The 16,528-nt window shown below is 41.4% G+C and overlaps 1 protein-coding gene across 1 annotated transcript in view; it reads left to right on the forward strand.

Annotated features, from left to right (window-relative positions):
• RGSL1 (regulator of G protein signaling like 1) overlaps positions 1-16,528 on the forward strand; it is a 79,643-nt gene that overhangs the window by 54,379 nt on the left and 8,736 nt on the right. Inside the window, exons 10-12 of the mRNA XM_030887776.1 lie at positions 5,313-5,506; positions 7,160-7,277; positions 8,286-8,400. Coding sequence (XP_030743636.1) covers positions 5,313-5,506; positions 7,160-7,277; positions 8,286-8,400 — 427 coding nt within the window. The remainder of the gene's footprint in view (positions 1-5,312; positions 5,507-7,159; positions 7,278-8,285; positions 8,401-16,528) is intronic.

A 16,528-nucleotide genomic window follows, 5' to 3' on the forward strand; every position in this document is an offset into this window, starting at 1 on the left:
ATGGATTGTGGTGAGAACTTTACAAGCCCAATAAAATGATTAATCATAACCAAAAAAGAACAAATGCCTGTACAAAGAATACTAAAAAAGCACAACTAAAATAAACTAAAAGAGACGTGCCTAAATGGAAGAAGGTGCCACGCTCATGCGTCAGTTTGGACTGATAGCACAACAGAACCAAACGCTGGTCCTGCCCCTTCCTCACAAGTGTTCTTATGTTTGATCCCATAGCTGCAACCACTGTATCGATCGGCCTTGTCAAAGGTTTTCCTCATTTTCACTGCCCCTCTCACCATCTTTTTTTATTTTATTTTTTATGCTGCAATGTGTTCTTTTATTAGGAAGACTCACCATCTTTGCTTCTAAGGAGCATTCTTGTTCTAGTTGTTTCAAGACAGATTTGTTTGTTCTTTGGGCAGCCTGTGGTATAAAACCAAATGCTTTTTCCATAAGATAAACAAGAAGGTATGGGTGCCTGGTCTTGCCACTTGTAGTGAGCATTATTTTGGAAATTGTAGTCAATACAATCAGGGTGAGGTGTAAAATTTCAGATAGAAAAGGCAGAAGTAAAAACTATTCTTTTTTCAAATGATCAAATGATTCTCATGATCCTGTATGTAGGAAATCCAAAGGAATCCACAAGAGAACCAAGTAGATCTAATAAGTTCAGCAAGATCACAAGATACAAGATAAATACACAAATCTCAGTTGTACTTCTATATACTATAAATTAACAAGCCAAAATTGAAAATAAGAAAATAGTTACATTTATTTAAGCATCAGAAAAAATAAAATACTTAAAATAAATTAAACAAGTATGTGTCAGTCTGGGTTGACTAGAGAAATAAATTCATAGATACTCATATGTATATAAGAAAGAGCTTTATATCAAAGAGTAATTGTATAATAAGAAAACATCCCACCCCAATGCAGATCCAGTCTGTACGTCCGATATTAGTCTATATGTTTTATGCTAATCTATAAAGTCCTCTTCATACTCACACAACACATACAATTATGCCAAATGCATGAAGATCACAGGCCAGTGGGTGGAAAGACTTGTGGATCCAGTGGCGGTGGAAGCATCTCAGCACTGGTGTGGGTCTCCACATGGCTCCTCCAGCTCCAGGGCTCTGACTCCATCAGCGTAGCTCCACGTGGCTTGTCAACAGGAGTGTCTCTCAGGGAGTGTGTGTCCTGCTTCCAGGAAGGAAGACAGGAGTTCCCAGAATCCTCAGGAGAAGCCCATACCTATACAGAGACCTTATTGGTTATGACCTGGTTGACAGGCTAGACTCTACGCCTTCACTCAAGTTGACAGTAGATTATGTAATTGCCACAAGATTTCTACACTAAAACTTTGCAATTCAATGCTGAGGGAAATTCAAGAACATCTAAATAAATTGAGAGGCAGCATATGTTAATGGATTTGCTGACTCGTGATGTTAAAGTAGTATTTTTCCTGAAACTGATCAATAGATCCAACATAAAATTCCAGCAAGCTTTTTTTTTTTTTCTTTTCAGAAATTGGTAACATGACCTTAAAATGTTATAGATATGTAAAGGACCCCGAATAGCCAGCCAATTTTGATAGAAAGTACAAATTGGGAAAACTTTCATTTCCCTTGAAAATGACAATAATTGCAAAAGTATGGTACTGACATATACTTGGAAAAATAGATCAGTGGAGCAAAATTAAGGGTCTAGAAAGAATTTCTTAAATTTATTGTCAATTTACTTTCTACAAAAATGTCAAGCAATTCAATGAGGGAAGGAATATTCTTTTTAGCAAATGGTGCTGAATGAGACAATTGGATACCGACATATAAAAACATAAACTTTACATCAAACATAAAAGCTAGCTCAAAATATTTTTTTATATCTGAATGTAGTAGCCAAAACTATACAAGTATTACATAAAAACATAGAAAAATTCTTCATGATTTTGGGTTAGGCAAAAGTTTCTTCGTTAATACGCACAGGGAGACAATATTTTGAAATGTATGTTCAAGTCTTTGTATCAAGAATATATAAAAAAACCTTTTGACTCAGCAATAAAGGTCAATGACCTAATTTAAAGTGGGAAAGTTATTTGAATAGGCTTACTCAAAAAAGATACACACGTGACTTATTCGCAGGAAAAAAATGCTCAATATCATTAGTCATTGTTGTCGTTAGGTGCCATCAACTCCCTTCTGAGTCTGAGATCACATGTACATCAGAAAGAGACCCTGCCCGGTCCTGGCCATCCTCCCAGTGGTTCTAATGTCGAAGCCCATTGTTGCAGCCACGGTGTCACTCCATCTTGTCATGGGCCTTCCTCTCGTTCACTGCCCCTCTACTTGACCAGACACAATGCCCTTCTCCAGGGGCCCCTCTCTCCTGACAACATGTTCAAAGTACGGAGACTAAGTCTTGCCAAACCTGCTACGAAGGCGCATTCTAACTGTCCTTGTTCCAGGACAGGTTTCTGTGCTCTCTTGGCAGTCAATGGCACTTTCAATAGGCTTTGTCAGCATCAAAATTCAAATCCACTGATTCTTTTTCGGTCTTCCTTATTCCATGTGCCACTTTCACACGCATGAGGCAATTGAAAATACCGTGGCTTGGGTCAGGTGCAGGTTAGTGCACAAGGTAACCTCCTTGCTTTTCAACAGTGTGCCGAGGTCTTGTGCAGCAGATTGGCCCGACGAAATGAGTCATTCGATCACTTTACCGTTGTTTCCGTGGACATTGGTTGTGGATCCAAGCAAGATAAAATCCGTGACATTTGCGATCTTTTCTTCATTTATTGTGATGCTACCTACTTGTCCTGTGGTGAGGAGTTCGGTGTTCTTTACATTGAGTTTATAATCTGGACAGAAGCCTACAATTCCTTGATCATCATCAAATGCTTCGAGTGCTCCTCACTTTCAGGAAGAAGGGTGGTGTCACCTGCACATCACAGGTTGTTAGTAAGCCTTCCTCCAATCCTGATACTGGATTCTTCTTCATTTAATCCAGACTTTCTGCTTATTTGCTCAGAATACAGATTGAATAAGTATGGTAAGTGGATATAACTGGATGCACACCTTTCTTGATTTTAAACCATACAGTACTCCCTTCTGTTCACATAACTGCCTCTTGTTCTATGTACACATTCTGTATGCACACAAAGAAGTGTTCTGGAATGCCCACTATTCGCAAAGCTATCTATTGTTTGCTATGGTCCACACAGGGGAATGCTTTTGTCTAGCCAATAAAGCACAGGTAAACATCTTTCTGATATTTTCTGCTTCCAGGCAAGATCCATCTGACATCACAATGATGTCCCTTGTTCCACATCCTCTTTTGAATCTGGTCCGAACCTCTGACAGCTTCCTATCAATGTACTGCTGCCACTGCCATTGGATGAAATTCAGCAAGACCGTACTTGAATGTGATATCAATGATATTATTCTATAATTTGCAATTTATATTGGGGTACACTTCTCTGTATGATTACAAATACAGGTCACCTCCAGTGAATTGGCCAAGTGGCTGTCTTCCAAATTTCTTGGCACAAACAAGTGATTCCAATGCTTTATCAGCTTGTTGAAACATTTCAATTGGTCTCTGATCAGCCTGGAATCACACAGTGAACTCTGTGTATTCTTCCCATCTTCTTTTGATGTTTCCTGCACTGTTCAATATTTTGCCTATAAAATCTTTCAATATTGTAAATCTAAGCTTGAAATTTTTCTTCAGTTCTTTCAGTTTAAGACATAAGGAGCGTGCACTCCTTTTTGGTTTTCTAACTATAGGTTTTTGCACATTTCATCATAATATTTTACTTTGTTTTCATTAATCACTAGGAACATGTAAATTAAAATCTCATCACACCTAGAGGATGTGGAAATTTTTTAAGAAGACAGATGATGAGAAACGTTAGTGAGGATGTAGGGAACCTCCATACACAGCTGGTGGAATTTTAAGATAGTACAACCACTTTGGAAGGTAAATAGGAATGTTCTTAAATAGGTAGGCATAACTTTACAACAACTCACTGCCTTGGAGTCGGTTCTGACTCACGGTGACTCTAGCACAGCAGGACTGCCCCTGCGGGTTTCCGAGGCTATAAATCTTCACAGGAGCGAAAGGGACCAGTGGTATTGAACTGCTGGACCCCACAGAATATCCTAATTCCATCCCTAAATATTTCTCTACCAAGAGAAATTAAAACTTATGTCCACACAAAGACTTGACTGCAAATATTTATAGCAGTAATATTCATAATTGCCAAAATGGAGAGTAAATCAGATGGTGAATAAACAAAGTATATTATGCAATGAAATACTATTCAGCAATAAAAAGAAAAATAATTGACTAATATATGCTATAACATGTATGAACTGTAAAATCATTATACTTAGTGAAATAAGCCGAGCAAAAGAGGCTCCATATTTTATAATTCCATGTATATGAAATGTTTAGAAAAGGCATATCTATAGAAAAGGAAAGTATATTGTTAGTTGTCTAGTGCTGGGCTTGGGAACAGAGTAGAACTGCCCCTGTGGGTTTCCAAGGCTGTAACTTTTTGCTGGAATAGAATGCCTCATCTTTCTCCCATGGTGGTTTCACAGTCAGCATACTCCCAGGGAAGTATAGAGGCAGCAGAAATTGCCCAATGACACACCACAAGGCAGCAAGAGCGAGAGCCGGTGATGCAGCCTTGGGAGTGGCTATTGTCAAGGCAAGGAGTGCTGGTGGTGCAATGTTGAACCTCAGCAGATCACGTAACAGCGGTGGTTTGAACCTACCCAACCCCTTGAGGGAGACGAGATCTGACCATAAAGTGTACAGCCTGGAAAACCTGATAGGGCCGTTCTCTGCCACCTGGGCTGCTATAAGCCACAAATGGACTCTACCGCACTGACTAAGAACAAAACATATCTGAGGAGCAGTGAAAGGAGAAATCAGCAGCGGAAAGTAATAAATATTGATTCATAACCATCACACAAGCCATACTTTTCTTCACAAAAATGGCTACCAAGGAGGAGTTGTTCATATGCATAATGTGAAAAAGATGGTTTCTTGGGTGGAGGGAGGGAAGAAAGAGACATCATCTCTTGCTCGTCCACTGGTTTCAGATGATTGGACCAAGTGAAGGAAGTGTACACAACAGTTCAAGTTTATCTCTGAGGAAACAGGTGCATTAGCGTATGCATCCACTATGCCCTTTACCCATGGCGATAGACTGTAGTCTGGGAGATGCTTTTCCTATTTCTTAATCAGAACAGAATCCAAGGTCATCACCCCTTTCCCTCCATCAGTGATGCCTTCTCATTTGCCAGAAACTTGATGGACGTTCTCCTAAGTGCATCCCACTTGGACTACTTCAAGGAGTTCCTCAAAGAACGGAAGTGTGAAATCCCATTGCAATTCCTGTTAGCCGTACATAAGATCACTTCTGAGACCAATGCAAACCTGCAAAAGAGCCTCCGTGAAAATATAATCAAGACTTTCTTCCATGGCAGAGTACCTCCAGGTACGCATCCCTGTCGCCATTCCCCCCTTCCCTCAGGGCCCTGGGAGGGTAGTCTGAGAAAGAGCCAGTCTTGCGTGAACACCATGAGAGTGCACAGTGCAGAGACCACAGGGGCAAAATTGCTAAAAAGACCTGGAAAGGAACAATAAAAGCAGAGCACTTCAACAAGAAAAGCTTCAAGATAGTGCCAGTAGTAAAAGAAGCCAAGGAGAAGATAGTGTACATGTCTTATCATTTACATTTTCAAATATAGCGTTGTGGTACAATGTATGTGGCCAAAAATTTCAAGTGCTTTTATGTATACTATTATCCTCATGACATCTTACTTAATCCTGGAAGTAACCATGTAAGGTAGAGCAGATCGTGTCATTTTAGCAGCAAGTAAGGTGAAATAGCGTGTCCAATTGGTGCGACTTGAATTCAAACTCAAGTCTTTTAACATTCAAATCAAATAGGCTGGCGTTAGATACAAAGCCAAAGTTAGAGCATTTACCACCTGCAGATTGTGGGCAAATTTGCACTGGAAAGGATAACTTTCTGCTAGAAAATATTTGTTTAATCAATTTTGTCTTGTTTTCTCATGGTCTAGGGTGGTAGAGTAAACTTGGCCCATTTTAATTTACCTTGCAAATCATTATAGAGGGGGAAAGGATTTGGTTACATCTTCCAGAACCAAAAATCAAACCCACTGTGATCGAGTGGATTCCCAGGTTGCTACTCTTGATGGGAGAAGATGACCTCCTCTTCATTCCATGGAGCAGCTCGTGGGTTTGCAACTGATTTGGGCATCAGAGCCCACTGCTTACCCAACAGCATCGCCAAGGTTCCTCCTGGTAACTCCACTCTGGAAGTAAAGAAATATACAGCAGCAATGACAAGAGAACCTTCTGCTTGGGTTCAGATGAAAAGATGGGAAGGAACAATAGTTTTATGTGTGTTTGTTTATTTATTTGTTTATTGCCATGGTAAACCAACATAAGGTTATAAATTTTATAAAAACGAAAATGGTAAAATTGGCAAATTTTGATTTGTAAGAAATATATATTCATTGAGTCTTAGGGTGCTGAGTCTTACATATCATTTCAAATGAGGAAGAAGAGGGGAAAAGTACTATATCCTGCCCTTGCTAAGTTTTCACATCTTATTATTTCTTTCAACTATCTCTGAATAGTTGGAGAATCATATTGTTCTTGCGGCACTAATTCCTAATCATGGATTCTCTACTTGCCCCAGGAACTAAATTTTAGTCATTCACTCTTATGCTTGCTGTTTATTTCCAACTTTTCCAAGAAAAATTCAAACCAGCTGCGGAAATAAGTCCTTTAAAACTGTCTTTGCACTTAGGCAAAGGGGGACACAGGGATCTAAACCAAACGCGAGGGGTGCCTAGGAGTTTGTGGGGAAATTCCTTTATCTTTTTACCTATTTTCCATGAACTTGTGAAGCCTCCTTGGACACTTCCACATAACTTTCCAAAGTGATTTCAAGATTTTTGGTAAAACTGTCATCAAAGTGGGTGGGGTGGGGGGGGGGAAGGGTTCAGAAGTGAGTCAGATTCTGAGACAGTGAGATTTTAAGATGGAAGCAGAAACATGTGCTACCCCAGAAATGGCAGCCAAGAGGATGGTGTCATTGTTTCCCCTTTGTTTTCAGAAGAGCTGCTGCAGTGCTCCAGCCCTATTATCAGCGAAATCCCTTCCATGCGACAAGTGACCACGAGCTCGTTGTTAGCTGCCCACGGCCACGTGATGAAGTCTCTAGAAGAAAAGTGGTGAGCAGCTGCCCACTGGTTTCTTCTTCTTCTTTTTAAATGTTTTATTTTAAATTAGGCGAAGGCTTATAGAGAAGATCATCGGTTTTAAACCCAATCGTATACATTTTGCTTCTAATCATCCAGTGCAATCTCCTCGATGTACCATCGCCTACTTCACTTGTTCTCTGTGCCTCCTGTGTGTCCATCCCTCCTCCTTCCCAGCCCTCTGAATTTCATCCTGGGGCAAATGCTTCCCTTCTAATTTTAAATGGCTGATTATTCTAACATGGGGGTGGGTTCAGTTTCAAACACGAAGGGCAACTAAAGGCCATTGTCTTGGAGGGCTTACCAGTCTCTATCTGATTAGCAAGTTTGGTCTCTTTTATGATTTGGGGTGTTGTCCCCCCTTTTTTCTCCCACTCTATCTGAGACCTTTTAATGTGACCTTTTTCAGAGCAGCTGATAGTGGTAGCAAAGGAGGGAAAAGGTAAGAAAACTTTTGTAAAATGTATTTCACCATTCTCCTCTTTCATCTTTCTGAGTGCATTGAGCTGCTCTGACTCATAGGGACCCTATAGGACAGAAGAGAACTTCTCCATAGGGTCTCTAAGGCTGGACTCTTCAGGGAGCCCTGATAATGCAGTGGTTAAGCGCTAAGCTGCCTGAAAGGTTCAAACCCACCCCCTGCTCCACAGGAGAAAGATGTGTCAGTCTGATTCGGTAAACAAAGCCTTGGAATTCTATGGGGCAGTTCTCCGTAGACCTGTTGGATTTGCTATGAGTTTGAATCAAATCAGTGCCCACGTTTTTTGTTTTGTTTTGATATTTATGGAAGCAAATTGTTAACCTTTTCTCCTGGTGGGTTTGAATGGCCAGCCTCATAGCTAGCACCAGAGTGCTTCACCACCAAGTCCCGAGGGGTCCTCTTTCCCAAGTCTACTTTCCCACAAGCCGACATTCTTTGTTTGAACTGGTCTCCTTCCTGTATCAGACTTTGTTCTCTTTGATCTTGATCTCCTGCGGCAGGTTTAAAGAATACCAAGACATGTTTCCATTGCGTCTTGGGGATGCCGAAGTCGAAGTCCAAGCTTCCCCTAGGAAGCCCTCAAGGACAGCAACAACTTACATACAGAAATCCCAGGTCAGTGAAGACAAAAGGGGGTGGGGTGGGCAAGATATTGGGTACAGAGAAAACCACTGCATTAGCCACTGTCCAATCCTTACCACCCCTCTGTCAAGTGTGATTGCGACAGTTTGCAGTACGCTGGTGGATTGCATGTTGCCATGATGGCAGCTATGCCACTAGTATTTCAAATGCCAGCAGGGTCATATATAGGGGACAGGCTTCCATGCAGTTTTCCCACTAAGACCGATGGGGAAGAAAAGTATGAAAATCAGCCAAGCCAAGCCCGATAGACCGCAATAGAATACGAGTAGGTGATGCACTGCTGGAAGAGGAGCCCCCGTGGTTGGAAGGTGTTCAAAATACCCAGTGGCCACAGGAATGGTCTCAAGCATGCCAATGATTGTGGATGGTACAGGATCAAGAAACGATGCCTTCTGCGGTTCATGGCATCACCATGCTCTGCAGCCAACTAAAGAGCAGCTACAGCAGCATGCATTATCTATTGTACACCGCTAGCCTATGGGGTTGCTAAACTCATCTGTGGGGGGGTACATTTGAAATCCCTGTTTCACAAAGGAGTGATCCAAGGTTCCGAGAAATGAAATCGCTCCACTAGGGACTTCGGGGCGTCAACCTCTTCTCTGCCCCTGACGAGAACCAGCGGTCAAGGACAAGGAGATCAAAATGCCAGCTCCATGACTGGTAAAGCCTCTGGGGACTATGGATTGGCTTGCTGGATTTGCTCACTTCCTCTAGACCCAAATTAGATTTACTGACACAGCCACTCAGTATCAGGACTGGGGATGTAGGGCAGCGTGAGCTCAAGTCCTCCGCAGATCAGGAGATTCCAGAGAGAGGACGCAGGGCTGAGAACAGAGCATGTGCATTTGGCTTTTTCTCCCAAACACATCGGTTGTCTAGCTCATCCCGTCTTTCATGAGAAGAGGAAACAAAGAGGAGATGGGAATATTATGCAGGCGAGAGCTTCACATGGCACGAGCAAACAAAATATCTATATGCTGAGGAAAAGGTATGGAGGCCAGGTCAAGAAGGATAGGCTGACATTTGCAAAGGATAGGAAGAAACACGTTCTAAAGCACCTCACCTTGCCCTTCGTCACATTTCTAACTGATTGCTGTCGGGTTACTCTGACCCACAGGGACTCTGTAGGGCAAATGAACTGCTCTATACGTTTCCTAAGGCTGTCATCTTCGCTGGGAGCCGGGGATGCAGACATTAAGTGCTAACCTAACATCTTCAGACTTCACAAATGGGGAAGAAGAATCTAACTGCACATCTTACCAGGAATGATACCTACAAAGCAGAGGTCAGGCATGCCTCCACCCTCAATCCTTCTATATGCTATTCTGACAGCTCCTCTACTATCCCCCTGCCGGAGCCCATAACTGGAAGCAATGGCCAAATAAAGCTCATGGACAATACTCCCAAACAGGGTTTATTATAGAAGTTACAAGGTAGGATTAAGAATACTCAAGGATGCAATTCTTTTGTCCACAGTGTCTGTTCTCAGTCATGCCAGCAGGCATGCCCCCTCTTGTCCTCAGCCTTTCAGCCACATGATCCCTTGGCTTTCTGCCCTGCTTGGGCAAGTATTACAAAGCTCCTTTCATGCTGATAAATGCCAAAAGAGCACCCCACTTTGCAGCCAGCCTCTTTTCTGAAGGCTCAGCTTTTTCATTTCAGGTACGCTCTTTGCTCCATGATCTTAGATAAGCAAAAGTCAAAGGATACCAACATGGAATCAATGCCCACTTTCTGCTAAGGACATCATTAGGGTTTACACATGAGGATAAACCAAAGGCAATCACTACAGAAACCACAGAGAGATACACGTTTGTTAAGCAAGACTATAAAAAGGCGAAGCTACTGCTCCTTGGCATATATTCCATTTAGGTGTATCCACACTGGAGGGTGGTATTTACCCCCTCAGAAGCCCTGGTGGCTCAGTGCTGACACATCGGACTGCTCCCTGCTGAAACCACCACCACTCTGCAGGAGAAAGACCAGGCTTTGCAGTCCTGTAGAGAGTTACAGTCTGGGGAGCGCACAGGAGCAGCCCTATCCCGTCCTATAGAGTTGCTATGCGTCAGCATCCAGGACAGTGAGTCTGAGTGAACCCTTCACCACAAAGAATTCTGCACTCTGGATTAATACCATATAACGGCAGTTCTCACATTCGTGAGGGACTTAACCCAGGTTCCCTTTCAATGTTCTTTGGGCAAGATCAGAGCTGTGGGGTGAAGTTTCTCCATGAAATTATTCTGGGACAGCCCTCGCTGCCGTTGAAGAAAGAGCAGCTGCATTATCCTGATAGGAAAACAGTCCTGCATGCAACTCTTCTGTCAGTTTTCTTGCAAGCCCAATTTTCAATGGTCTTAAAGTGTCTCCATAGGAACTAGTGATCATCCTGTGTTATTACAGACATTCCATCGAGATTATCCCTTTGGGATCTCCAGAAATGACCCCTGTAACTTTCCGAGCGATCCCCCCTAGTCTGAATTAAACTAGCCCAACAGATCCTTTTGGAGGGCTACTGTTTTGATTGGCTTCCATTTTTTCAAGGCCTGGCAGGAGCTTCGCCACCACTGTCAGCTTCTTGCGCTGTTCTGGCTTACATGCTGCAGTGGTGCTGGAAGGGAGGTCTCCAGCATTTGAAACAGCAGGGTCACTCAAGGTGAAATGATTTCAGAAAAGCCTTCAGAGTAAGAACAAAGGACACAGAAGAAATAGCTACCTATTTCAGAGGAATTAGCCACTGAAAAGTTCAGAACAGCAGGGGACTATTGTCACAGAGAGTGCCGGGAGATGAGCCTCTCAGGCAGGAAGGTGCTCAAAATATGGCTGAGGAAGAGCTGCCTTCTCTAAGGAGCATTGACTGAAATTATGTGAATGAAATAGTCTTCAGCACATTCATTTGCTGATGGCGCTCAACTCAGCATGAGAATGAACAGCTGTCAACATCTATTAATAATTGGAACTTGGAATTACAAAGTGTGAATCTAGGGAAATTGGAAGTTATCAAAAATGAAATGCACTGCACACACATTGATCTCCTAACCATTAGTGGGCTGAAACGGACTGGTATTCATCATTTGCAGTCAGTCATATAGTTTACCATGATGGAAATTAAAAACTCAAGAGGAATGTGTCATATTCATCATCATAAAGGACATTTCAAGATCTATTTTCAAGTCCAATGCTGTCTGTGATAGGATAATATATATACAAATACATGGAAATTCAGTTAATATAGCTGTTATCCAAATTTACCCACCAATCACTAACGCCAGTGATGAAGAAATTCAAGAATTCTAACTTCTTCAGTCAGAAACTGATCAAACATGCAATCAAGATGCATTGGACACTACGGGCAATTGGAATTTGCAAGTTGGAAACAAAGAACAAGGGACATAGTTGGAAAATATGGCCTTCAGGATAGAAACCAAGCTAGAGGTCGCATGGTAGAATTTTGCAAGATCATTGATGTCTTCATTGTAAATACCATTTTTCAACAACATGAGTGACATTTATACAATGGACTTCTCCAAATTGAATACACAGAAATCAAATGGACTACATCTGTGGGAAGAGGTGATAGAGAAGCTAAATATCAACAGCCTAAAGACATGTGAAATAGACTATCAATTGCTCATACTTAAGGTCAAGTTGAAGTTAAAGAAAATGGAAATACGTTCACTAGAACCAAAATAAGGCCTTGAGGATGTCACACCTGAATTTTGAGAACATCTTAAGAATAGATTTGATGCCTTGAACACTAATGACAGAAGACCTGATGAGTTATGCAAGAACATCAAGAACATCATTGAGGAAGAAAGCAAAAGGCGATTCAAAAGACCGGAAAGAGAGATCAAAGTGGACATCAGAAGAGACTCTGAAATTTGCTCTTAAGCATAGAATTAAGATAGCTGAACAGAAAACTTCAAAGGGCAGCTTCAGAACACAAAATAAAGTATTATATTGAAATGTGCAAAGCCCTGGAGTTAGAAAACCAAAAATGTAGGCCAAGTATCAAGCAAGCATATGTCAAGCTGAAAGAACTAAAGAACAAATTCAAGCCTTGAGTTGGAATATTTAAAGATTCAATGGGCAAAATGTGAATTATGGTGTGCTGGTGAAGAATATTGGAAATACCATGGTCTGCCAAATGACAATCGGATCCATCTTGAAAGACGTAAAACCAAAGTACTCCTGAGAGGCAAGGTGGTGAAATGTCCTCTTACTTCCTTTGGACCTGTTCTCAGGAGAGACCAACCTCTGGAGAAGGATGGCTTGTTTGGTAAAGTAGACGGGCAGCGAAAAAGAGAAAGGCATTTGACAAGATGGATGGACACAGTGGTTGCATTGATGGGCTCAAACATAGGAGCAGTTGGGAGGGTGGCACAGGACCAGGACCTGTTGGGCTTTGTTGTACACGGGGTCCCTATGAGTCAGAATTGATCTAACAGCGCCTAAGAGCAACAACATGGGGAAAATATTTAATGATTCAGGAAGCATCAAAAAAAGATGGAAGGAATACCCAGAGTCACTCTTTCTCAAAAAAGCTAGTGTGTATTCAATCATTTCAAGAGATAACATATGATCAAGACTCAATGGTGCTAAGGGAAGAAGAATACCATGCTGCACTGAAGGCGCTGATGAAAAACAAGGTTCCGGTGACTGACAAGATACTAACAAGCATTTCAATAAGCTGAGAAGCACTGCAAGCACTCAGTCAGCTATGCTAAGGAATTAGGAAGACAGTTAATTTACCAACTGAATGGTGGAGAGCTATATTTTTACCCATTCCAATAAAAAGATAGCCCAACAGAATGTGTAAATTATCAAACCACATCATTAATATTAAATGCAAGTAAATATTGGCTGCAGATTCTTCAACAATAGTTCTAGCGGTACAGTGACAGGAGCTTCCAGAAACTAAAGGCAGATTCAGAAAAGGACATGGAACAAGGAATATCATAGCTGATGTTAGATGAATCTGCGCTGAAAGCAGAAAATACCAGAAGAAGATTTACTTGTGTTTAATTGATTATGTAAAGGCATCAAATTGTGTGGATCATAGCAGACTATGGATAGCATTTAGAAGAATGGGCGTTGAAGGACATTTTGTTGTGGTCATGCAGAACCTCTACATAGATCAAGAGGCAGTCATTTGAATAGAACAAGGAAGACTGCATGGTTTAAAATAGGGAAGGTGTCCATCGGTGGTATACTCTCACCATACTTGCTCAGTTGGTACACTGAGCAGATAATCCAAGACGCTGGACTATATGAAGAAGTATGGAGCAGCAAGATATGAGGAAGGCTGACTAACAGCCGATGATATGCAGATATGTACAAACAAAACCTTTCTTTCTGGCAGTGAGAAGCCTTCCTGATATGGATCAGAAATTTCAGCCTTTAATATAGATTCAAATTTAATGTAAACAAAACAAAATTCTCACAACTGGTCCAATAAACAACATAATAATAAATGTAGAAAAGGTTGACGTTGTCAAGGGTTTCGTCTTGCTTGGATCCATAGTCGGTGCTCAACACAGTAGCAGGCAGGAGAGCCTCTGACACATTGCATGGGGTAAATCTGCTGCACAAGGTTGCTTTAAAGTGTGGAAGAGCAAGGGTGTCACTTTAAGCCATGGTGTTTTCAATCTACTCATATGCACATGAAAACTGGACATTGAATAAGGAAGACCAAATAAAAGGAATCAATGCGTTTGAATTATGGTGTTGGCTAAGAATATTGAAAGTACCATGGATTGCTAGAAGAAAATAAACTTGTCTTTGAAGAAGTACAACCAGAATGCTCCTTGAAGTGAAGATGGTGAGACTTCATCTCACGTTCTTGCAACATGTGATCAGAAGAGACCAGTCCCTGGAAAAGGGCATCATGCTCGGTAAAATAGAAGGGCACTGAAAAAAGAGAAAGGCACAGTGGCAGCAACAGTGGGCCCAAACATAACAAATTTGAAGATGACCCACATCAGGCATTGTTTTGTTCCTTTGTAGGTAGCGTTGATGTGAGTTAGAACTGACTTGAAGGCTCCTAGCAACAGCAATGAAATTAAGACAAATATAATACTAGAGAACTGGTCGGTAGCCATCCACTGATCAAAGGGATGCATCTAATTGTGTTTAGTTTGAGATAAACTCATGTATGTATGAACTAGACCTTTAGTAGCAATACCTTTTTACTTATCCTAGAATAGAATATAATCCTCTAATTATAATCATAACAATGAAGTTTTTTTAAACATGGAGACACTGAAACATAGCTTAAGAAAATTGACACCCATTACACTATTAGGAAAACACTAGACTTCAGACTCAAAATTTCTAACAACAAATCAATGTCTTTTCTACGTCATGACTCTCTAAAGCTATGCTTAAATGCTATTTCTATTGGTGGAATGAGATAGCTGAACGATATGCTCAGAAAGATTCTTTCCGGCTCTAAACATGAACTTCTTGAGGGGTAAATGAACAGATTGAGAATGGTCACTGGGCATTGATGAAGAGATAGACTGAGAAATGTATAAAGTGCTTTTGCAAGTGTAGGTTTGTGTCTTTGTTTTCTAGTGTTGATCTAACAGAGAGATAAGCTGTGGGTGGCGGTCACAAATCAGTTTTTTTCTGCAGTTTAGGTGGATAGAAGTCCACCTTCAAACTGTTAGTTCTGAGGAAAGGCTTTCTTTTTTGGCCAGCCCTGGAATAAAACCTTGCCTCTTCCGTCTTGTTTCCTGGCTCGTTGGAGTTTTCCACATGGCTTGGCTTCTGTCTTTCCCCTCGCTTGCTAGATTGCTTGTTTAACTCTTATATCTCAAAAGATGTGAAATCAAGACACACCCTGTACTAATCCTAACTAATTAACATAGCAAAGATAACTCATCACCAAATGTGATTACAACACTTCCCAGTCCTGTGCCATCCTCACAATTGTTGTTTGACCCATTGATGCAGCCACTGTGTTAATCCATCATGTCAAGATCTTCCTCTTTTTCCACTGTCCCTCTAGTTTACCAAGCCTGCTGTCTTTCCTAGCGTCTGGTCTCTCCTGATAACATGTCAAAAGTACATGAGATAAAGTCACACCATCTTCACTTGTAGGAGCATTCTGGTTGTACTTCTGCTAAGACAGATGTATTTTCTTCTTGGTCTCCATGGTACTTGCAGTATTCTTAGCCAGCATCATAATTTAAATGCATCGTTTCTTCTTCTTTGGTCTTCCTTATACAATGTCTAACTTTCACATGCATATGAGGCTATTGAAATACTATGACTTGGGTCAGCAGCACCTTAGTCCTCAAAGTAACATCCTTTCTTTTCAACACTCTAAAGAGGTCTTGTTCAGTAGATGTGGCAATTACATAATCTCCTGTCAACTTGTGAAGAGGTGGAGTCTAGCCTCTAATCAGGCCATAGCCAATAAGGCCTCCCTGTGGGCATGGCTTTCTTCTGAGGTTTCTGGGAACTCCTGTATTCCTCCCTGGAGGCAGGAGACTCTCTCTGCTTTGTCATCTTACAAGCCACATGGAGCCACACTAATTCAGCCAGAACCCTGGAACTGGAGGAGCCACGCGTAGACCCACGACAGCACTGAGGTGCTTTCACCACCACTGGATCCACAAGACTTTCCACCCACTAGCCTGTGATCTTCCTGCATTCAGCATCGTTGCATGGCTGCATGAGTTTAAAGAGGAATTTATGGACTAATATTGACTTATGGGGTACTATCGGACTTGTGGACCTAGTCTGAACCTAGCTGGGATGTTTTGTTAATGTACAATTGCTCTTTGATATAAAGTTCTCTCTTACACATATGAATGTCTCTGGATTTGTTTCTCTAGTCTACCCGGACTAATGTGGTAGATTTATGAAATGCAGTGCATCTCCTGATCTCTTGACAACTTCAATCTTATCTCCATTTCCCATGTTGTTACCTATTGGTCCAGTTGTGAAGATTAGGCATAGGGTTTGCATAACATATTTTATGGGGACACATTTCTACCCATAACATTGTATGTGTGTGCAGTTTTATGTTTCTCTTTCACATGTCTAGAAACAGCTTTATTTCCTCACTTCTTCAATATTTCTAAGTCTGTCTGAG

Source organism: Echinops telfairi, unplaced genomic scaffold, assembly GCF_000313985.2.
Source record: "Echinops telfairi isolate 266 unplaced genomic scaffold, ASM31398v2 ScPeMD7_7424;HRSCAF=8462, whole genome shotgun sequence".
Lineage (NCBI taxonomy): Eukaryota > Metazoa > Chordata > Mammalia > Afrosoricida > Tenrecidae > Echinops > Echinops telfairi.